The following is a 22509-nucleotide window of genomic DNA, read 5'->3' as shown; positions in this document are numbered from 1 at the left end:
TCACCGGATGGCCTCCGGGAGGAGGGGGCACAGCGGCGGGCGGTCCAGGCAGCTGCGGAAGAGCCCCTGAGCCCCTGGGGAGCCGGGCCCTGACGGGTTTACGTGCAGCCTCCGCTCGGCGTGGGCACTGCCTGACGGCCGCGTGGGTCCCGCCTTCTGATGAGCTTCGAGCCCACGGGCACTGCCGGCCACGGGCGGGAGCCGGGCACGGGCCCTCGTCTGAGAGCCGTGGTGCTCACCCTTCCAGGGGACACCGAGTCCTGACAGCCTAGGAGTCACGGGGCGGTTAGTGACCCCACAGCACTCGCACGCCGACGGGATTCCCGTGTTTCTAACGACGCTGGGACGCAGGAGAGCAGGAGGCGGCGTGTGGTTCCATCGGGACTGAGGCTCCGGAGGGGACACCCGAGGAGCCTTGTCCGCGCCTGTCCTCCGCGCCCGAGTCCCTCTGTGTGCGCCATGCTCAGGCTCTGCACCTGCTCCGAGTCCCCCTGCGTAGCCCCTGTCCCCCGCTGAGCGGCCAGAGCTGCTGCGGACTCGCGGCCCTTTGCCCTTTCCCCTGGGAGGGCCGGGCCCTGCCCCCGGCCTCCCCACCCCCCGCAGGCCTCAGAGGCACTCCTTACTGCCCCTCCTGGGCCCCAGGCACCGGCTCTGCCCCTTGGGGGCGGAGAGAGTGAGAGCCACAGGTGCCCGGGGCTGCAGCACAGGAGGCGCTGGAGGTGAGGGGCTGCCCTGGGCGAGCAGGGGAGCGTCTTCCGGGCGCCCCGCAGCCCTGCTGTCCTCGCGCTCAGGGCACTGAGGCCGCTATTGGGCCGGGATTCAGGTGGGGCGCCTGGTCCCTTCTCAGAGGCCCAGGGCTGGTCCAGCTGCGTGAACGTGGTCAAGCCTTCCCGCAGGCCTGTCCACAGGCCGCCAACATGACCACTGAGCCAGAGATGGGTGGACGCGCCCCGCCTTCGTGCTCCGGCCCGTGGCAGCGAGGGGGACTGTCCTAAGGTTGCAGCCCCCGGGGCACCCGGGGCGACGGAACGCCCACTTGGCTCCTGTGGCTTCAGGCAGATTCAGCGCACACGGAGCCACAGTCCCTCTAGACCTGGACCCTCCTCTGCTCTGGGAAGAACGTTCAGAACAGAGAATGAAACACCACCAATTCCACACCGTCTGCTTGGGTTTCTAAAACCACACGATGCGCTTGCTGTGAACAGCATTCCCTACGGACAGGGAGATGCCCAGCTGGCTGTCAGCTTCCTGGGTAAGACTGTCTATGCACACCTCAGCTCTGTCACCCCAAGGACCCCAAATCCTCACACGCCAGCTTCCTTATCCACCCCACAAAAACCAGAACAGGCCAGGCTTCTAGACGCACCTCACCCATGCAGAAGCACCTGCCGGGTGGTGAGCCAGCCCAGGCTGCCCTCCCCTCCCAACTGACCCCACAGAGGACAGTGAGCCAGACATGTGGACAGAGAACCGGGCGCGTGGACAGAGAGCCGGATGCGTGCACAGTGAGCCAGACAGATGGACAGAGAGCTGGGCGCATGGACAGAGAGCCGGACGTGTGGACAGAGAGCCGGACGCGTGGACAGAGAGCCGGACAGGGACAGAGAGCCGGACGCGTGGACAGAGAGCCAGACCTGTGGACAGTGAGCCAGCCAGGGACAGAGAGCCAGGTGCATGGACAGAGAGCCAGACGCGTGAACAGTGAGCCAGATGCATGGACAGAGAGCCGGACGCGTGGACAGTGAGCCAGACGCATGGACAGAGAGCCAGACAGGGACAGTGAGCTGGACAGGGACAGAGAGCCGGACGCGTGCATGAGGAGTCCAGCAGAAACCTGTGGGAAGCCTGGGCGTAGGCAGCGAGGCGCGGCTCCGAGCGGAGGCCCCTTACATCTGCGCTTGCCTCTGACCCCCAGTCCCTGCAGAAATGAGGGACCAGCCCCGCCTGCTGGGCGGGACCAGCAGGGTGACTGGGTCTTGGCCCCGCTCCCCCCGCCCGGCCTGGGCCTGGGCCCGGCGCACCCTGTACAAAGCTGCTGAACGTGCGGAAGGAACAGGCTCCAAGGCACCGTGAGCAGTGGGCGTGTGTGAAGACACCCAGGTGCTTCTGAGCGATGGGAGGGTTCAGACAAGGAGCAGCCGTGCCGGAGATGGTCACTAACGCCGCTGCTGCCCACCGCCCTGCCCTCCTCGGCGGCGGCCACGCTGACCAGCCACGAAGGGCCCTTCGGCATGGACAGGCCACTCTGGCGAGTGACCCTGGGACTGCAGAGGAGGGAGCCAGACCTCCCGGGCCCGACATGCTCACTTGTCTGGGAACTTCAGAGGAGGTGCGGGCACCAGGGCCGGGAGCTGGGAGCTGGGAGCTGGGAGGGGTGGTTCTGGGCCAGTCGAGGCTGGGCGAGGGTTCCTGTAACCAGCCACGGGGACACTCGGGAGGGTCACAGCGGGGGCCGGCGGTGGAGGCAGACCAGACAGAGCTGTGGCCGGGCAGCCCCGGTGGACCCCTCCTGGGAGGTGTGGGACGCTGGCCCTGGGGCGGGGACAGCAGCAGGAGCTGGGCCCCAGCACCCTCACTGAAGGGGTGGCGGCAGGGGGGCGGGAGCGCACAGTCTGGAGCCTGTGTCCAGAGAGCTACGGGTCCACCCGCCTCCGGGGCAGCTGCTGCACCTGAACGAGTTCAGAGGCTCTGAGAAGGGGCACCAGGGCCTGGGAGACACATTTCCGCACCAGGTGAACCTCAGCACCTCCTGGGGCCCCACGGTGAAGGGCCTGTGGTCACGGCTGCTGTGACAGGCCCCGGGGTGCTGGGCCCAGCCCAGGTGTGGGGGGAAGGGCCCTCCCAGGGGTGCTGAGAGGAGACTTGAGGGAGGCCCTTGGCTGGGGGGGTGACTCAGACGCAGGGGTGGACGGGAGCTGGTTGTGCTCTTGCCGGCCAGCCTGAGCGCAGTGCCCCCCGCCCCGCCCTGGGCACTGCAGGGGCTCGCGCTAGCCGGGTGGGGTGGGCCGCCGCTCGCTCACTGACCTGGCCGTCAGGGTGGGGGACGCGGCCACTGCAGCGAAGATGTGGATCATGGCCATCTTGCAGAGGTCTGCGGCCGAGCCTGCGGGCACAGAGGTTCTGCTGCACCAACCCCGTGAGGCCCAGGCCCGGGCCCCGGCGGGCTGCCCAGCACTGGGCCCACCACCTCCTGGCTCCTGCGTGTCAGGAGCCCCATGGGTGCCAGTCAAGCTGAGGCCAGTGAGACTCGGCCGTGCCCCCGTCTGGTTGCTGGGCGAGGGGAGACCCACGTCCACGGGACCTCAGGTGGTGGGAGAAATTCATGTCCCTGCAGCCGAGTGGCCGAGTCCCCGGTTCCATGCTGGCTGTTGGCCAAGGGCACTGGCCCCGGAGGCTGCCCTGGCTCACGGTGGGGGGCACCCGGCGCAGTTTGCTCCTTTAGGCCAGCAGGAAGGCACCGCGCCTGTCAGTCTCCAGCTCTGACCCCAAGTCCTTCTGTCTAGGGCAGGGGTGGGCAAACTTTTTGACTCGAGGGCCACAGTGGGTTCTTAAACTGGACCGGAGGGCCAGAACAAAAGCATGGATGGAGTGTTTGTGTGAACTAATATAAATTCAAAGTAAAGGAGCGGAGGGGAGAGCAAGAGAACCGGATAGAACAGCCGGATCCGGCCCGCGGGCCGTAGTTTGCCCAAGGCTGGTCTAGGGCCACCTGAGTAGGTCAGGCCCACGGGGAAATCCCCCTTCCCATGAACTCAGCTGGTGAGGGACCTTCCTCATGTCTGCAAACCCCCTTCCATGTAGCACGACCTGGTCGCAGGTGTGATGTCTCAGCGTGTGCACAGGTCCTGCGCACGTGGGCACAGAATCCCGTCTGTCACACCAGCTAACAGGGCCCTCACAGGGACTGCGCGGCGTGGCTCAACCCGTTCCCATGCCTGTCTCTCGTGTGGCTTCATGTTGGTGACCTCAGCTCTGCCGGGCAGAGAGCAAGCGGGTGTGGGTGGGGATGAGTCGCGTGGTCAGGCGAGCTTTCACTCAGCCAACACCACGTCCGGCCTGGCCAGGTCCTGCCAGCACAGGGGACAGGCTTCTCAGTGCCAGGCACACAGTGGGTGTCTAGTGAACACCCCTGCACACCCCTAGTGCACACCCCTGCCCACCCCTAGTGCACACACCTAGTGCACACACCTAGTGCACACCTCCACACACACCTAGTGCACACCTCCACACACACCTAGTGCACACACCTAGTGCACACCCCCGCACACACCTAGTGCACACACCTAGTGCACACACCTAGTGCACACCTCCACACACACCTAGTGCACACACCTAGTGCACACACCTAGTGCACACCCCCGCACACACCTAGTGCACACACCTAGTGCATACACCTAGTGCACACCCCCGCACACACCTAGTGCACACACCTAGTGCATACACCTAGTGCACACCCCTGCACACCCCTAGTGAACACACCCTGCACACCCTTAGTGCACACCCCTGCACACCCCTAGTGCACACCCCTGCGCACCCCTAGTGCACACACCCTGCACACCCTTAGTGCACACCCCTGCACACCCCTAGAACACACCCTGCACACATGTAGTGCACACCCCTGCGCACCCCTAGTGCACACCCCTGAACACCCCTAGTGCACACCCCTGCACACCCTTAGTGTACACCCCTGCCCACACCTAGTGCACACACCTTGTGCACACACCTAGTGCACACCCCTGCACACACCTAGTGCACACACCTAGTGCACACACCTAGTGCACACACCTGAACACCCCTAGTGCACACCCCTGAACACCCCTAGTGCATACCCCTGCACACCCTTAGTGCACACCCCTGCACACACCTAGTGCACACACCTAGTGCACACACCTAGTGCACACCTCCACACACACCTAGTGCACACACCTAGTGCACACACCTAGTGCACACCCCCGCACACACCTAGTGCACACACCTAGTGCATACACCTAGTGCACACCCCCGCACACACCTAGTGCACACCCCCGCACACACCTAGTGCACACACCTAGTGCACACACCTAGTGCACACCCCCGCACACACCTAGTGCACACACCTAGTGCACACCCCCGCACACACCTAGTGCACACCCCCGCACACACCTAGTGCACACACCTAGTGCACACCCCCGCACACACCTAGTGCACACACCTAGTGCACACCCCCGCACACACCTAGTGCACACCCCCGCACACACCTAGTGCACACACCTAGTGAACACACCCTGCCCACCCCTAGTGCACACCCCTGCACACCCCTAGTGCACACCCTGGCACACTCTTAGTGCACACCCCTGCAGACCCCTAGTGCACACCCCTGCACACCCTCAGTGCACACCCCTGCGCACCCTCAGTGCACACATGCTGCCCACCCCTAGTGCACACCCCCACACACACCTAGTGCACACCCCCACACACACCTAGTGCACACACCTAGTGAACACCCCCCACACACCTAGTGCATACACCTAGTGCACACACCCCTACACACCTAGTGCACACACATAGCATATACCGCCTGCACACACCTAGTTCACATACCTAGTGAATACCCCCTGCACACACCTAGTGAACATCCCCCACACACCCCTAATGCACACACCTAGTGCACACCCCCTGCACACACGTAGTACACACCCCAAGTGTACACACGTAGTGAACACACCCTGCCCACACCTAGTGCACACACAGTGCACACACCTAGTGAACACCCTGCACACACCTAGTGCACACACCTAGTGCACACACCTAGTGCACACACCTAGTGCACACCCCGTACACACCTAGTGCACACACCTAGTGAACACCCTGCACACACCTAGTGCACACACCTAGTGCACACACCTAGTGCACACCCCCACACACACCTAGTGCACACCCCACACACACCTAGTGCACACCCCTAGTGCACACCCCTAGTGCACACCCCCGCACACACCTAGTGCACACCCCACACACACACCTAGTGCACACCCCTAGTGCACACCCCCGCACACACCTAGTGCACACCCCACACACACCTAGTGCACACACCTAGTGCTCACACCTAGTGCACAGAGAAACGGGGTCATGACCACTGCCGCATACATGAGAACCTGCCTGGGAATCAGGGCTACCTCGGGATGGGGAGGCGTCAGCATCCTGGGCTCCTGCCGGGGGTCGGGCCAGGAGACAGGATGGGGAAGACCCTACATGAGCGCAGGCAGATCCTAGCTGCCCCCCAGCAGCTGCTGCCCCCTCTCCAGGGCTCTCTGCAGGGTGTGCTGGGCACTTGACCTCTCCTCCTCTGGGCCCCTCCTGTAGCTGCCGAACAGCCCTGGGGGGAGGGGAGCAGGCAGTGGGAGGGGCTGGAATCCACCCTCCAGGCTTCTTCTCTGGGTCGGGGCCTCCGCCTCTATCTGTGAGTCTGGAGTCCTAGGTGGGGATGGCCTGACTCCCAGGCTCCCTAAGGCCATGTCGGGACAGCACATGGCACGTGGGGTGCAGCCCCTGATCACGTCTCTCACTGACCTCCTGCCGAGACACGAGCTCTTCGCACGCTGTGGCTGAAGGTGACTAAGGAGTTTGCATAACCGGAGGCAAACAATGTGGTGTCACCCGGCCTGCCTCCTGCTCCAGGGGCTGGGGCTGTGGGTGCTGGGGCTGTGGAGGCTGGGGCTGTGGGTGCTGGGCTGTGGGTGGGTGCTGGGGCTGTGGGTGCTGGGGCTGTGGGTGGGTGCTGGGGCTGTGGGTGCTGGGCTGTGGGTGGGTGCTGGGGCTGTGGGTAGGTGCTCGGGCTATGGGTGAGTGCTGGGGCTGTGTGCTGGGGCTGTGGGTGGGTGCTGGGCTGTGGGTGCTGGGGCTGTGGGTGGGTGCTGGGCTGTGGGTGGGTGCTGGGCTGTGGGTGGGTGTTGGGGCTGTGGGTGGGTGCTGGGGCTGTGGGTGGGTGCTGGGCTGTGGGTGCTGGGCTTTGGGTGGGGGCTGGGCTGTGGGTGCTGGGGCTGTGGGTGCTGGGGCTGTGGGTGGGGGCTGGGCTGTGGGTGGGGGCTGGGCTGTGGGTGCTGGGGCTGTGGGTGGGTGCTGGGGCTGTGGGTGGGGGCTGGGCTGTGGGTGGGTGTTGGGGCTGTGGGTGGGTGCTGGGGCTGTGGGTGGGGGCTGGGCTGTGGGTGGGTGTTGGGGCTGTGGGTGGGGGCTGGGCTATGGGTGGGTGTTGGGGCTGTGGGTGGGGGCTGGGCTGTGGGTGGGGGCTGGGCTGTGGGTGGGTGTTGGGCTGTGGGTGGGTGTTGGGGCTGTGGGTGGGTGCTGGGGCTGTGGGTGGGTGCTGGGCTGTGGGTGCTGGGCTGTGGGTGGGGGCTGGGCTGTGGGTGCTGGGGCTGTGGGTGCTGGGGCTGTGGGTGGGGGCTGGGCTGTGGGTGGGGGCTGGGCTGTGGGTGCTGGGGCTGTGGGTGCTGGGCTGTGGGTGGGTGCTGGGGCTGTGGGTGGGGGCTGGGCTGTGGGTGGGTGTTGGGGCTGTGGGTGGGTGCTGGGGCTGTGGGTGGGGGCTGGGCTGTGGGTGGGTGTTGGGGCTGTGGGTGGGGGCTGGGCTATGGGTGGGTGTTGGGGCTGTGGGTGGGGGCTGGGCTGTGGGTGGGGGCTGGGCTGTGGGTGGGGGCTGGGCTGTGGGTGGGTGTTGGGGCTGTGGGTGGGGGCTGGTGCTGTGGGTGCTGGGCCTTTGGGTGCGGGGCTATGGGTGGGTGTTGGGGCTGTGGGTAAGTGCTGGGGCTGTGGGTGGGGGCTGGGCTGTGGGTGCTGGGCCTTTGGGTGCGGGGCTGTGGGTGGGGGCTGGGGCTGTGGGTGCTGGGGCTGTGGGTGGGGGCTGTGGGTGGGTGATCTGGTGGGTATCACTGGCCCGACAGCTGCTAAAAACCCGGGCAGCACATGGACCCAGCAGGCAAGCTGGGGGCTCCGGGTACCTTGCACCACAAAGTTCACCGCCTGCCGCTCTGCCTGTGCCCGGAGCTGCTGGTTCTGCGCATGGATCCTTGGCAGCGGCCTCCTCCTGCCCATGATGGATGCCACATAGCCTGGGTCACAGGGAGGAAGGAAGGGAGGGTGAGGGGCAGAAGCAGATAGGCAGTGTGGTGCCCTGGTGGGCACGGCCCCTCAGATTCGGGCCAGGGGCCCAGCGGGGCCCTCCAGGAACCCCTGAGCCAGAGCGGCTCTGGGAGGTTGGCCCCAAGGCCGCCCGGTCTGTCGCGAGGCCAGCGGGTTCGTGGTGGGGGCCAAGCCCAGGAGGGTGGCCGTCGCTCGCCGCCTGTCCAGTGACACATTTTTGCACACCCTCCCTCAGCGGATTCCCAAACTGGTGCAGTCGCTCCTGCGCCCCGGCCGGTCCGTGTCGGGCCGGTCCCATCGCCTCGGGAGAGCCAGGAGCGGGGTCCCTCCACCAGCACAGCCCACAGGGCGGGCCCTCGACAGGTGTGGGTGGAAGAATTTAATGACCCTTTTATTTCCTTACAGTGTCTGCCGGAAGTGTGATTTCTGGGTCAAAGGGCACAGGTACTTCCCATTTGGACCTGCTGCGTCCTGGCTCCGGCTCCAGCCAGCACCTGCAGCCGTGGGAGGCGACAGCGACACTCTCCCTCTGCAGTGAGCGCTCCAAGTGAATTCAGGGCCAGCCCCTGACGTCGCGCCTGGCCCCCAGGCCCCCGGGCCCCAGGCACCCAGCCCCCAGGCAGCCGGCCCCCAGGCCCCCGGCCCCCAGGCCCCCCGGCCCCCAGCCCCCAGGCACCCAGGCCCCCAGGCAGCCGGCCCCCAGGCACCCGGCCCCCAGGCAGCCGGCAGCCACGGTTCATATCGCACTTCCGTCTGCAGGGTCCTGTCTCCATACTCTCCCACACCGGCCTCCGTCCCCATTTCAGAATTCACAGTGCCCTGTCCTTCTCAAGTGGGGCTCCTGGGCCCAGGGGTGGGCAGGGCTTGTGGCCTCCGTGAGGACCAGCGGCTGCAGGCCTCGCTGGGACGCACCCCCAGGCCCAGGGAGCCCACGGCCAGCCCTGCTGGACGCACACGGAGGCTCCCGCACGGGCCAGTGTCTGGACAGGCAGTTAGGCCGGGAGGAGCCTGTGCTGGGGCTGCCTTGGCCCGAGGGGCTGGGCACAGGCTCAGAGAGACCCGTCCCAGCAGCCCCTGGGGGGCGGGGGCGGGAGAGCCCGGTGCCAAGGGAACAGGGAGCTGGGCGAGACCGCCTCACGCAGGTGCACGCTGAGCTGCTTCCTCCGCAGCCCCAGCCCCCCGCCCCCCGCCCCGCCTCCTCTGTTGTCCATGCCATGATTTCTGCCCTTGCATTTCCTCCCTCCTTTCTCCAATCCACTCGCTACTCTTTCCCAAACGTCTTGTGTTGGATACAAACCATTTGGGTTCGCACTTTCTTTGTTAAAAATACCCTTCCTAAGTATTTCTTCACCTCTGCGTGGCGCGCCACTGGGTCGTGCCTCCGTGTGCCCGTGAGACCCTTCCACCGCCGTTCGCTTCTGAAACGTGTCACTTGTGGGGGCTCCTTTGCTAGCCCTACTTCGTTTAGGGTGCAGTAAACGTCCAAATAAGCGGGCGGACAGGTGGCCACGCCGACAGGCCGGTATGAGACTACTTTTTATCCCACGTGACCCCTGAACGTGCTCTAGTGGACGTTCTTTGAAATCTGTGACCAGATCACGGTGAAATTTCATGGACGTACACGCATTTTTCGTAAGACAACGTTCCCCTCCATCTTTGGTGCAGGAGGTCACTCCCCTGTCTACCCGTGACCGTGTCTAGCTGAAGCTGGTTCATTCTGTGCCTTCAGCAGAGCCTGGCCCTGGACACTTGTCGGGCGGAGGCTTTTGGTCCCATTTATAGAGCAGTCCCCGTCGGCTCAGGCTCCACCCACCAGCCCCACCATCCTGTCTGTCCAGCCTCCCACCTGGGAGCAGGGCCAAGGGACCACCAGCTGCTGCAGGTCAGGCGAGGGAGGGCGAGGGGCTGGCCCAGGGCTCTGGCTGTGGCTGGCTCACCTGTCTGGTGACACTGGGCAATGGTGGCTTGGGCAAAGTCCTTGATTTTCCGAAACTTCTGCAAGAAACTCTCCAAAAACCGGGAGGCTTCTGGAACAGAAACTCCAAGGCAGGCGGCAAGCCGCTCCTTCCCTGTATGAGCAGAAATACCAGGATGAGAGGCAGCCACTCACATGAGGGACTGTCATGCGCGCAAGTGAGCCAACGGGAGGGCTCGTGGGAGACGCGAGTCGAGGTCCAGTTGGCACCACTGGTCTCTTCTTTTGTTTAAATACAAATGTTTTTATTGATGTCAGACAGGAAGGGAGAGGGAGAGAGAGAGAAACATCAGTGATGGGAGCGAATCATCCATCGGCTGCCTCCTGCACACCCCACACTGAGGGTCGAGCCCACAACCCGGGCCTGTGCCCTGACTGGGAACTGAACCATAGCTTCCCGGTTCATGGGTTGATGCTCGACCACGGAGCCATGCTGGCCGGGCACCACCGGTCTCTTCTGATTGGTCAGGATGGTGCTGGCTCTGGCCTTCCAGCTGAGTGTGAGGGCTGGTCCCATGACTGGGGCCTGATAAACATGCATTTACTCAGCAGTCCTGGCTGATGAGGCAGGTCAGGCCCTGCTCTGGGCCCAGTCCTGCCGGGGCACAGAGGAGGAGGAAGGAGGAGAGGAGGAAGAGGAGGAAGGGGAGGGGGAGGAGGAGGGGGAGGAAGCGGGGGAGGGGGGAGAGGTGGGGAAGGAGGAGGAGGAGGAGGGAGCTCCATGGCCAAGTTAGGAGGATATGGGCCCAGGAGACCCCAGACCCGCCACACTGGCAGGACCCCAGCGTCTCCCACGCCGCCACGGGGGTGGGACCCCAGACCCGCAGCACTGGCGAGACCCATCAAGGCACCTCCTGGTGACTGGTTGTTTGGTCGTTACGGCGTCATGGCCACGGGTTTTAGATAGATAGATAGATAGATAGATAGATAGATAGATAGATAATCCATCTGTAACTGTTTCTTTGACGTTCCAACCACTGCGCCTCGGCTACGGCTCTGTAATGGAAAACTGCACTGGCTTTCCGACGGGAATCGGATGGTGGCTAGATGCTTCGGGTGGGTCTGGCCAGGTGGGGCCTGGCGTCTGCCTCAGCCAAGACCTTCCTCATGTCTAATCTTCTGTTAAGCCCAGTCAGTGAATGTTTTTTTTTTTTTTAATATATTTTATTGATTTTTTACAGAGCGGAAGGGAGAGGAGGGATAGTTAGAAACATCGATGAGAGAGAAACATCGATCAGCTGCCTCTTGCACGCCCCCTACTGGGGATGTGCCCGCAACCAAGGTACATGCCCTTGACCGGAATCGAACCTGGGACCCTTGAGTCCGCAGGCCGACGCTCTATCCACTGAGTCAAACCGGTTTTGGCGAATGTTTTGTTTTTGATATTGCAGTTTTCAGTTTTAGAATTTCCACTTGGTTCTTTTGATTTTCTGAGATTTCCCAATTTTCATTCATTATGAGCATATTTTCCTTTACATCCTTGAGCACAGTTATAATAGTGGCTTTAAAATCCTTGTCTGCTGCCCTAACCGGTGTGGCTCAGTGGATAGAGCGTCGGCCTGCGGACTGAAGGGTCCCGGGTTCGATTCCAGTCGGGGGCATGTACCTTGGTTGCGGGCACATCCCCAGTGGGGGGTGTGCAGGAGGCAGCTGATTGGTGTTTCTAACTCTCTATCCCTCTCCCTTCCTCTCTGTAAAAAATCAATAAAATATATATATTAAAAAAATAAAATAAAATAAAATCCTTGTCTGCTAATTCCAACATCTGGATCATCTCAGGATCCGATTCCATGATTGCCTTTTCTCTTGAATATGGATCAAGTTATACCACTTTTTCACGTGTAGTGATTTTGGATTGTATCCTGGATATTGTGAATGATATGGTGTAGACACTCTGAATTCTATGTTTTTCTCAGGAGTACTGATTTTTTTTTAAAGGGGGGCAGTTAATTCGGCTAAAGTTAAACTTTAAACTTTGTCCCCTCTGCACTGGGCAGCAGCTGAAACCCCAGCCCATTCCTCCAGCCTTGGCTGGGCTGTCTGGTCTGAATGGTCAGGGGTCAGCTGGAGACCTGGGCAGAGTTCACACTCAGAACGTGGTGTTCTTCTTGGGCTTTCTCTGAGGGTTCCCCTTCCCTTTCCAGATTTCCTGGCTGCTCCAACCTGCCTCCTGGCTCTCCAAGCTGGTCAGACCACAGATCTCTACCAGAGTCTTAGCCTCCCATAGCGCCGTCTTGCTGGCAGCTCTTCCTCCCTCGCTGCCTCCGAGGACGAGCCCCCGCGGTGCAGACTCTGCCAATGCTGGGAGGCCCACGGCGAGCGCTGAGGCTGCCCCTCAGAGCTGAGAGCCGGCAGGACAGGGAGGCTGCCCAGTGCTTCCCCGTCCAGCCTCTGCGGAGCCCTGGGCCCCGGACGCTCAGCCAAGCTGTGCCGGACTCCTCACCCACAGACACGGTGGGACAAGTGGTCAGTCACGCTGCTCAAGGACGGCCGAGGAGGGGACGGCGGGGCGGGGGGGGGGATCTGAGAAGTGAGGGAGCTCTGTGGACACTGTGGGGGGAGGGGTTCCAGCAGAGCGCAGAGCCCTGGGGGAGCTGGCCTCTGTGGGCGGGTTCCCGCCCCGTCACAGCAGGCCACCCGAGGCCCAGACGAGGCTCTTGGGAGGCACCTGGTGGCCCTCACGTGGGACCGGGCGCTCGTTCGGTTTGCTGCCTTCCCTTTGTGGGCGAAGGTTCCCACGGCCGAGGGGCGCTCTCCCCGGGTCTGCAGAGCCCGCTGTGCAGACAGAACCGACCCCGGGGAGGAGGCCCGCAGAGGCCTGGCCAGCAGCCACATGGGTCGCCCCTTAAGAGGGACTGGCTGGCCACAGCCTCTCCTGAGGGGACATCAGGCCCCACTGATTCCATGACCAAGAGGGAGAAAGGAATTTAAGAAGCCCAGACCGCCATGGTCAGAGAGTCCAAGGGAGAGGCAGGGAGGGAGAGGGAGGGGAGCTGGGCCCTGGGCCCTCGGGATGGGGAGGAGGGGGAGGGGCGCTAGGGAGGAGAGGGAGGGGAGCTGGGCCCTGGGCCCTCGGGATGGGAAGGAGGGGGAGGGGGGCTCAGGAGGAAGAGGAGGAGGGGGGCTCGGGAGGAGGGGGGCTCGGGAGGAGGGGGAGGGGGCCCCGTGAGCAATCAAGGCACAGACGTGGCCCCAGCACAGCTGTGGGCCCTGAGACCCCTCCCGCTGGGTGACCGGTGCCTCACTCTGGGCCTGGTCCCTCGTCTGAAAGGCTGGGTAGCACCAAGAGCGCTGCGCTGGGAGCGTCTGGAGAACCAGAGGGACGCACTGACTCAGCCCCACGCTGAGGAGGACTGCTGGAGGGCAGGGCCACGTGTGGATGCGGCCACGAGCGAGCCGCGCCTACCTGCTCCGTACACCACGGCGTACACCACCCTCTTGGTCTGCTCCCTGTCCGTGTGCGTCACGCGCGCTGTGGGGATGTCCTTCCTGCGCGGGAAGAGGGCCGCCGTCAGGCACTGGCGCCCCGTCTGCCGTGGGGCCGCGAGAGGCCCCCCCGACCCCGTGGTCTTTCTCTGGGGCCTTCACCGCGCAGGCGGGGACAGGCCCCTGCAGCGTCCGTCTCAGCCGAGCCCTCACGCGGGGCTTCCCGAGGCGGAGGCCCACCCACCAAACCAACAGGCTCCCAGGGAGAGGGCAGGCCCCGGCCCCCCTGCAGCCGCTGCCTGTCCTCCCAATGGAGGGGCTAACGCCTCAGTGTGCGGGCGGCTCAGCATCCGGCCACTGAAGGGGCCTGTCCCCGGCTCTGTGGGCTGGACACCGCCTTGCGCGGCCTCTGCACACTCAGGTGGGAACCCCAGGCAGCTCCGTGTACACGAGGAGGGAGGAGGGAGGAGCTCGGAGGGAGGAGCTCGGAGGGAGGAGCTCGGAGGGAAGAGGGAGGAGGGAGGAGCTCAGAGGGAGGAGCTCGGAGGGAGGAGCTCGGAGGGAGGAGGGAGGAGGGAGGAGGGAGGAGCTTGGAGCTCGGAGCTCGGAGGGAGGAGCTCAGAGGGAGGAGCTCGGAGGGAGGAGCTCGGAGGGAGGAGCTCGGAACTCGGAGGGAGGAGGGAGGAGCTCGGAGGGAGGAGCTCAGAGGGAGGAGCTCGGAGGGAGGAGCTCGGAGCTCGGAGCTCGGAGGGAGGAGCTCGGAGCTCGGAGGGAGGAGCTCAGAGGGAGGAGCTCGGAGGGAGGAGCTCGGAGCTCGGAGCTCGGAGGGAGGAAGGAGGAGGGAGGAGCTCGGAGGGAGGAGCTCAGAGGGAGGAGCTCGGAGGGAGGAGCTCGGAGCTCGGAGCTCGGAGGGAGGAAGGAGGAGCTCAGAGGGAGGAGCTCGGAGGGAGGAGGGAGGAGCTCGGAGGGAGGAGGGAGGAAGGAGGAGGGAGGAGCTCGGAGGGAGGAGCTCAGAGGGAGGAGCTCGGAGGGAGGAGCTCGGAGCTCGGAGGGAGGAGGGAGGAGCTCAGAGGGAGGAGCTCAGAGGGAGGAGCTCGGAGGGAGGAGCTCGGAGCTCGGAGGGAGGAGCTCGGAGGGAGGAGGGAGGAGCTCAGAGGGAGGAGCTCGGAGGGAGGAGGGAGGAAGGAGGAGGGAGGAGCTCGGAGGGAGGAGCTCAGAGGGAGGAGCTCGGAGGGAGGAGCTCGGAGCTCGGAGCTCGGAGGGAGGAGCTCAGAGGGAGGAGCTCGGAGCTCGGAGGGAGGAGCCGCCAGCCCTCAGCCCAGTGGACCTGCAGCCTGTGGCGCTCCCATCTCACAGGGGTTCTGCACGCCTCTCCCCGGCGGCCAGGCGTCGCGGTGAGTGGGCTCGGAGCCAGGCAGCCGCGCGGGCCCGGCCACCTAGAACCTAAACGCGCTTCCCTGCCAGGAAGTGGCTGGCGCCTCTGGACCCAGGATGGGCCGCCGGAACGTTCTGTGGACCTCCTGGTGTTCCCGTCGGGGAGAGGCCCCGGGTTGCCTGCCTCCCCATCCTCACCGGGGCCCTCAGCTCATCAACTTTACCGCCTGACTCCCGAGCCCCCGCAGCTCTTCCTTTCCTGCCCTGTCCCTGCGGGTCACTGCTTTGCCCACTGTTACCTCGCCCTTAAACGTGGCTCCGCTGCGGCTGCGTTAGGTAACGAACAAAACACACCACGCTCAGAGCAAATACACGTACATGTCAATGCCATGTACATGTGTCAGCAGCCACTCTGCGTGACGGGCCACGTGTGCTCGCCGGCTGTGCTGACGGACACGCAGGTTGTCCCGCCTGCCCGCTGCTGTGAGGAAGGCTGCGTGGGTATGCGCATTGATTTGAGAGAGAGAGGAAGGGGTTGGGGGGGCAGAGAGAGGGAGAGAGAGACATCGATGGTTGTCTCCCATACACACCCTGACTGGGATCAAACCTGCAACCTAGGTACGTGCCCTGACGGGGAGTCGAACCCTCAGCCTGCGGCGTGTGGGACGATGGCCCCGGCCAGGGCTGCGGCCAGGAACTAGGAGGGACTCTGTCTGCCTCCCGGGACCGCCAGCCTTCCCTGCCGTGGCCACACCATCGCGTCCCTGGCGACGTGCGGGACTGGCTGCTCCGTCTCACAGGAAGGCAGAGGCCAAGCGCTCCTTCCTCCACCCCCAAACCCTCCGAGCCCTTCCCGGAGCCCTTCCCGGAGCCCTTCCCAGGCTCGGGAGCCTCGGCGGGCGATCGGATGCGGCCACGTGAGGCTGCCCGGGCCGCTGGGGCCTCGCAGGAAGCGGCCTGACGGTAGGTTACAGCCTCGGCCACGGGTCAGGCCGCCCACTGCTCAGCCTCCGGGCCACGCAGTTCCAGCCAGGGGGACCCTTGCTGCCCTCTCCCCCCACCTGCCCCCCTGACACCTGCCCCCCCCCCCCCGTGCTCACCCCCATGTCGTCATGCTGGGGCCGCTAGGGGGACAGTGACTCAGACATGTGCATGAGCGGGGCACACGGCACACACACGTGTGGCTGTCAACTGGAGGGCAGTAACGAGGGCGGCAGTCACCACTCACCGACATGTGCCAGGTCTGCCCGCCCCCCCTGAGCTCGTCCTGGGAGTGTAACTGCCTGGCGTTCCCACCTGGCCGTCCCGCCCGACTCCCGCTCCCCCCACCCCCCACCGCCTTGGCAACTGCTGCTCCTCCCTGACAAGCCCCCCCCTCCACACACACCCCGCACTCAGTCCCATGCGGCGGCTGCCACCTCCGCCCTTCCCCCGGGAGGAGCCCACCCCTCACCCTGGGACGCAGGGACCCCTCCGCCTTCCCGCCTCACAGCCAGCATCTCCACTCCGGGACACTGATGGATGCCTCTCCATAAAGACACGGCGGTCCTGCACGCTACCGCTCCCTCCCCAGGTCCCGCTACCATAAAGCAGAGGCGTGACAAGGAAGAAGTCCACCAAGAGGAGGATGGGAGGGACCCCAGCAGGCAGGGGTCGGCTGCTCCTGAGAGGGGCAGGGCTGGCAGGGCTGACCCGCCTCTGAGCGCTCACACAGGCGCCCAGGGCAGTGGGCCAGCTGGGAGGGGATGTCAGGGGGAGCCCGAGGCCGGAGCGAGCAATGGGGCTGGGATTCAATGCAGACACAGCCAGGCAGGCCCCCGGACTGGCCGCCCTCACCCCGCCCGGCCCAGCGCTCTGCTCAGCGGCAGTCCCGGCCGGCACCCAGCACGGCTCGCCCACAGGCCATGAGGATGAGAAAGAAACGAAGAAGAGGGTTCTCTCCCGCCGTGGGTCCTGGGAAAGGGGCCTCTCCTGGTGCTCCGGGTGCCCAGGACACAGCCCAGCAGCTGGCTTATTCTGAAGGGAGGGCACGGGCCCGCCACCTCGCCTCCCTCTGGTGAGCGGAGACCCAGAGGCACCCTGAGGTCTGTGCCCTCCTCTGGGGGGGTGTCCCCAATGCCCCTCAAATGGTGGAGCCTGGCAGCTCATCCCCCCTGCAGGGAGGGGGCCCTGGTGCTGAGCTCCCTGCCGACCTGAGCTTGAACTTCATGGGACAGCTGGGGATGGCACTGCCGAGGGGAGCTGCCGGCCTGGAGCTCGGGGCGAGCTGCTGCACCCCCGTCCCGAGGCCTCCCACGCGCCAGCTCTAGGCACCGGGATAGCTCCCCCACCCTCGCACCCCCACCCTCGCACCCCCACCCCTGGCACCCCCACCCCTGGCACCCCCACCCTCGCACCCCCACCCCTGGCGATGCTCGGCCTGATCACCGCCTCTCCTCCCAGTGCAAGCCTCTCTCCATCGAATGAGGCGGGTGGTGGTCGGATCCCAGGCCGACATCTTTCTCAGGGGGTCCCTGTGTGGACTCTCCCGTTTTGCCTAACCCCTGCGGTGCCCGGTCCTGGGGACTGGACTCCCGACGGCTCTGGTGTCCACCGGCTTCACCTGGGTGAGGCCCACAGGGGCCCCAGCAGGTCCGGAGGGTGTCCCAGACTCCAGCTCCCCCAGCCCTTCCTGTGCCCCAGGTGGCAGGACGCGTCCCTCCCGTGCCCTCTGCTTTCGGTGGCACATCCCCGTGATGGCTACTGGGTCTGGGCTCTCTTCGGGGGTGGAGATGTTCTAGAACTAGACCGTGGTGCCGCTGCATCACCTTGCGAGTGTACCGAAGCCCACTGACGTGGCGAGGGCTGAGCCACACGGACGGTGCAGAAAGAGCTTCCCAAGCCCTCGGGGGAGGCCTGAGTGGGCGTGGGCCTGGGTCAGCCCGGTGGCTGGAGCGGGTGGGAGGCAGTGAGAGCAGAGTGGCCAGCACCTGCACTGGACAGAGGGGCATGCCCTGCCTCATGGGGCTCACAGCCTCCTAAAAGACAGTGACAGTGACAGGGGAGAGTACGGAGGAAGTGCAGGCTTGACAGCGCTGAGGACAGCCTCCTGGAGCTTTGTCTCGAGCCATCCTGCAGGTGAGGGGTGATGGGAAGGGGGAAGGGGGTGCGGAGTTCCACAGAGGGAGCAGGAGGCGGGAAAAGGCCGAGGGAGCGGGGTGCCTGCAGCTGCTGAGGGACCGGCCCACGTGGCCGTTTCCTGGTGCAGAGCCTGGCTCTGTCCAGGCAGTGATGCGCCTGCCGCGGTGAGAAATGACGCTGAGCCTCTCCGTTCTGGAGCATTCCCCTACCGGCCTCTCTTGCAGCTATGTCAGCGGACAGCGGGCTCTGGGAAGTGAGCGCAGTGGGCGGCGCTGGGGCAGGGCTCTGACCCTCCTGCCCAGAGGGCGGATGTGGGCGGAGCCAGGCAGCAGGCATCCCACACCCAGGAAGAGCCAGCATCCCCACAGTATGGACCCAGAAAGCACAGGCGGTGGGTGCCACTGCTGAGCTGCCCAACCAAACCCGAGGCCATCTGCCTCTGCCATTCTCTAGTGAGTCATGGTGGGGCAGACAGCGTGCTGGGCCCCTCGGTGGGGGTGGGGCAGGGTCTGTCACAGGCAGACAGCGTGCTGGGCCCCTCGGTGGGGGTGGGGCAGGGACTGTCACAGGCAGACAGCGTGCTGGGCCCCTCGGTGGGGGTGGGGCAGGGACTGTCAGGCAGACAGTGCGCTGGTTCCCTCGGTGGGGGTGGGACAGGGTCTGTCACAGGCAGACAGCGTGCTGGGCCCTTGGGGGGGTGGGACAGGGACTGTCACAGGCAGACAGCGTGCTGGGCCCCTCGGTGGGGGTGGGGCAGGGACTGTCACAGGCAGACAGCGTGCTGGGCCCCTCGGTGGGGGTGGGGCAGGGTCTGTCACAGGCAGACAGCGTGCTGGGCCCCTCGGTGGGGGTGGGACAGGGTCTGTCACAGGCAGACAGCGTGCTGGGCCCCTCGGTGGGGGTGGGACAGGGTCTGTCACAGGCAGACAGCGTGCTGGGCCCCTCGGTGGGGGTGGGGCAGGGTCTGTCACAGGCAGACAGCGTGCTGGGCCCCTCGGTGGGGGTGGGACAGGGTCTGTCACAGGCAGACAGCGTGCTGGGCCCTTGGGGGGGTGGGACAGGGACTGTCACAGGCAGACAGCGTGCTGGGCCCCTCGGTGGGACAGGGACTGTCACAGGCAGACAGCGTGCTGGGCCCCTCGGTGGGGGGGGGACAGGGACTGTCACAGGCAGACAGCGTGCTGGGCCCCTCGGTGGGGGTGGGGCAGGGACTGTCACAGGCAGACAGCGTGCTGGGCCCCTCGGTGGGGGTGGGGCAGGGACTGTCAGGCAGACAGTGCGCTGGTTCCCTCGGTGGGGGTGGGACAGGGTCTGTCACAGGCAGACAGCGTGCTGGGCCCTTGGGGGGGTGGGACAGGGACTGTCACAGGCAGACAGCGTGCTGGGCCCCTCGGTGGGGGTGGGGCAGGGACTGTCAGGCAGACAGCGTGCTGGGCCCTTGGGGGGGTGGGACAGGGACTGTCACAGGCAGACAGCGTGCTGGGCCCTTGGGGGGGTGGGACAGGGACTGTCACAGGCAGACAGCGTGCTGGGCCCTTGGGGGGGTGGGGCAGGGACTGTCACAGGCAGACAGCGTGCTGGGCCCCTCGGTGGGGGTGGGGCAGGGACTGTCACAGGCAGACAGCGTGCTGGGCCCCTCGGTGGGGGTGGGGCAGGGTCTGTCACAGGCAGACAGCGTGCTGGGCCCCTCGGTGGGGGTGGGACAGGGACTGTCACAGGCAGACAGCGTGCTGGGCCCTTGGGGGGGTGGGACAGGGACTGTCACAGGCAGACAGCGTGCTGGGCCCTTGGGGGGGTGGGACAGGGACTGTCACAGGCAGACAGCGTGCTGGGCCCTTGGGGGGGTGGGACAGGGACTGTCACAGGCAGACAGCGTGCTGGGCCCCTCGGTGGGGGTGGGCAGCAGGAACCAGCCTGGCTCTGTGCTCTGCGCACCACCACTCATCTGGAGGGAACCCGTGACTTGCACGTCTAATTTTCCAGCATTTCGATTACATTCTTTAGCAATCGCCTTCTCTTTTAGCAGCAAAGAGCTATCAGTTTTCACAGTTAGGAAACTCTTGGCATCCTAGTTATCTACTCTTCTTTTCAAGATGAACCACCAGAGAAAAGATAATTTCTTATGAAAATAGCCTCAGAATAGCTTCAGGCTTTAAAACGCGGGCATTCCTGCAGATCTGATACTACCGGGAGCTCACGTCTCTTACCACTGGGCGGTCAGGGTGGAAAACACATCGTCCCCCTCAGGTTCCTGGAACAGCGTCAGCAGTCCCGGGTCCCCAGATAAGTGTGCAAGAATGCGCAACTCAATCTGCGCAAAGTCTGTGGGAAAGAGCTCTGCGTCAGCCGGGACCTTCCAACCTGTCCCGCCTTGTGCTGCCCCAGGCCAGCCTCACCCCCCCTCGACATCAAGGTACCCCCTTCCCACTGGCCAGCCCTGTGTCTGCCTCCGTGAGGCCGGCGAGGCCCCGAGGGTGGGCTGCACTCACCCACCCGCCCATTCTGAACATGAGAACTTCAGAAAGGGCCTACTGTGTGCCGGGCTGGGCGCTTCGGATGCGCTGGTGACCGGCACAGACCCGTCTCTTTCCTCAGGAGCTTAACTCCGGGAGGGGAGGGTGTGCGCTGGGTGAGGTGAAAGGGCAGCGGTGGGTGAGGAGGGAGAGGCTGCTGTAAGAGGCCGTCGGCCAGCGTGCACCTCACGGACAGGGACCTGAGCACAGGCACGGGGCCGAGGAGGGAGCAAGATGCTGTGGGGGACGCGGGATCCGGGTGGAGGACAGCGGAGCGGCCGCCTGGCGGAAAGATCAGCGCAGAGAGGAGGGGCAGACGGGTGGGGACCTGGAGGCCATTGGAGACCCAGGTATGGTGCCGTGAGGGCCCTGGAAGCAGACCTATTTACTGTGCGGAAGAAACCCTTGCTTCATATAAACATTCGCCTCAGGGTTTCTTTTAAAGAATGAGCTTTAGCCCGGCCGGCGGGGCTCAGTGGTTGACCGTCGACCTTATGAGCCAGGAGGTCACGGTCGGGGCACATGGCCGGTTGTGGGCTCGACCCCCAGTGCGGGGCGTGCAGGAGGCAGCGGATCAATGATTCTCATCATTGGTGTTTCTATCTCTCTCTCCCTCTCCCTTCCTCTCTGAAATAAAAAGATAAATGCATAAAAAAAGAATGAGTTTTAGCAGCACCTTTGAATTATTCAATTTCTAAACACTTTCACTGTGTGACAGGCATCGGGTGAGCTACAGCGGCCGCAGCACCTCCGCCCCGGTCTCCATACCTGCCGCCAGGAAGGTGTGGCCTCTGGCGGAGACCAGCATGGTCCTCGGGGAGATGGTGAGCGTGGCCTCTTCCTTCCCTGGATCGGGGTGCAAGGCCCTTGGTGAACTGCTCCCGGCTGATCTGCAGCCAGTCCTCACACATTACTTTCCCATCATTCTAGAGTCACAGGAGTCTAGGCTTCGCACGTTGAATATTTTTAACGATGTAATTAAAAATTTCATATCATTATTGAAAGCAAATCGATGTCCTGTTAAAATGTCCTGTTCCGTCTGGACTTCCCCGTGAGGAAAAGGGCCCACATGATGCTTAGATGTGGCCCATGGAGAGCAAGCTGAGTCCTGGCCGGTGCGGCTCCGTGGATAGAGCCTCGGCCTGCGGACCCAAGGGTCCCGGGTTCGATCCCGGTCCAGGGCACGTACCTCGGTGGCAGGCTCCTCCCCGGCCCGGGCCCTGCTGGGGCGCCTGCGGGTGGCAACCAATCGATGTGTTTCTCTCACACCGATGCCTCTCTCTGTCTTTCCCTCTCCCTTCCACTCCCTAAAGATCAGTGGGGAAATATCCTCGGGGGAGGATCCACGCACACACACAGGGCTGCCTCCTTGTGCCCCCCTGTGCCCCCCGCCGCCGGCAGCTCCCAGAGCCCAGGGCGGGCAGCACCTCGGCGCGGGTTCTGGGAATGGCCACAGGCGTGACGCGGTTCAGCGTGGACCTCTCTGCCTTAGAGACGCAGCCGTCATGAGGGTGAGGCACCGAGGAGCGTGCCCGCGTGCGTTTACAGACATGCCCTGGGCTTCCGGCCCCGCACACAGCGAGCTCCCCGTAGCCGCTCTCCTTTCCTGGGGGCTGGGGGCGCTGCTCTCCTGTGTGACTGGCGCCTGCTGAACTGGTGCGGGGCCGGGGGGGGGGGGGGGGGGCCGGGAGGGCGGTGCCTGCCACCGCAGCCGAGCTCCAGTCTTCAGTGCGTGCTGGGTCCTGGCCGCGCACACGGAGGACAACCTCGGGGAAGCAACCGAGAAGCCACCCCAGACCCGGCGCGTTTTTAAAGATGGTACCCGAGACCCGAGCCAAGCGGGAAGGACTCCGTACCTTTATAGCTCCGAGGCTTGGTCATCTGAATCGGGTGCTTGGAGATCCCTTGGATGTTCTGTTAATAACCAGAGAACAGCTTTAGCCGAAACGCTTCCCATTAAGTTAATCTGTATATTTAAGGGTATTGGAG

General features: G+C 64.5%; 1 protein-coding gene across 1 annotated transcript in view; it reads right to left on the bottom strand.

Annotated features, from left to right (window-relative positions):
* Positions 1 to 22509, bottom strand: part of POLN (DNA polymerase nu) — a 100255-nt gene that overhangs the window by 2713 nt on the left and 75033 nt on the right. Inside the window, exons 15-21 of the mRNA XM_080666475.1 lie at positions 22377 to 22434; positions 21289 to 21366; positions 20215 to 20329; positions 13494 to 13576; positions 10050 to 10181; positions 7971 to 8081; positions 3025 to 3103 (exon numbers count right to left, since the gene is read on the bottom strand). Coding sequence (XP_080522601.1) covers positions 3025 to 3103; positions 7971 to 8081; positions 10050 to 10181; positions 13494 to 13576; positions 20215 to 20329; positions 21289 to 21366; positions 22377 to 22434 — 656 coding nt within the window. The remainder of the gene's footprint in view (positions 1 to 3024; positions 3104 to 7970; positions 8082 to 10049; positions 10182 to 13493; positions 13577 to 20214; positions 20330 to 21288; positions 21367 to 22376; positions 22435 to 22509) is intronic.

This window comes from Plecotus auritus (assembly GCF_963455305.1).
Source record: "Plecotus auritus genome assembly, chromosome: 1".
Taxonomy (NCBI): domain Eukaryota; kingdom Metazoa; phylum Chordata; class Mammalia; order Chiroptera; family Vespertilionidae; genus Plecotus; species Plecotus auritus.
This window is presented reverse-complemented; position numbering and strand designations above follow the sequence as displayed.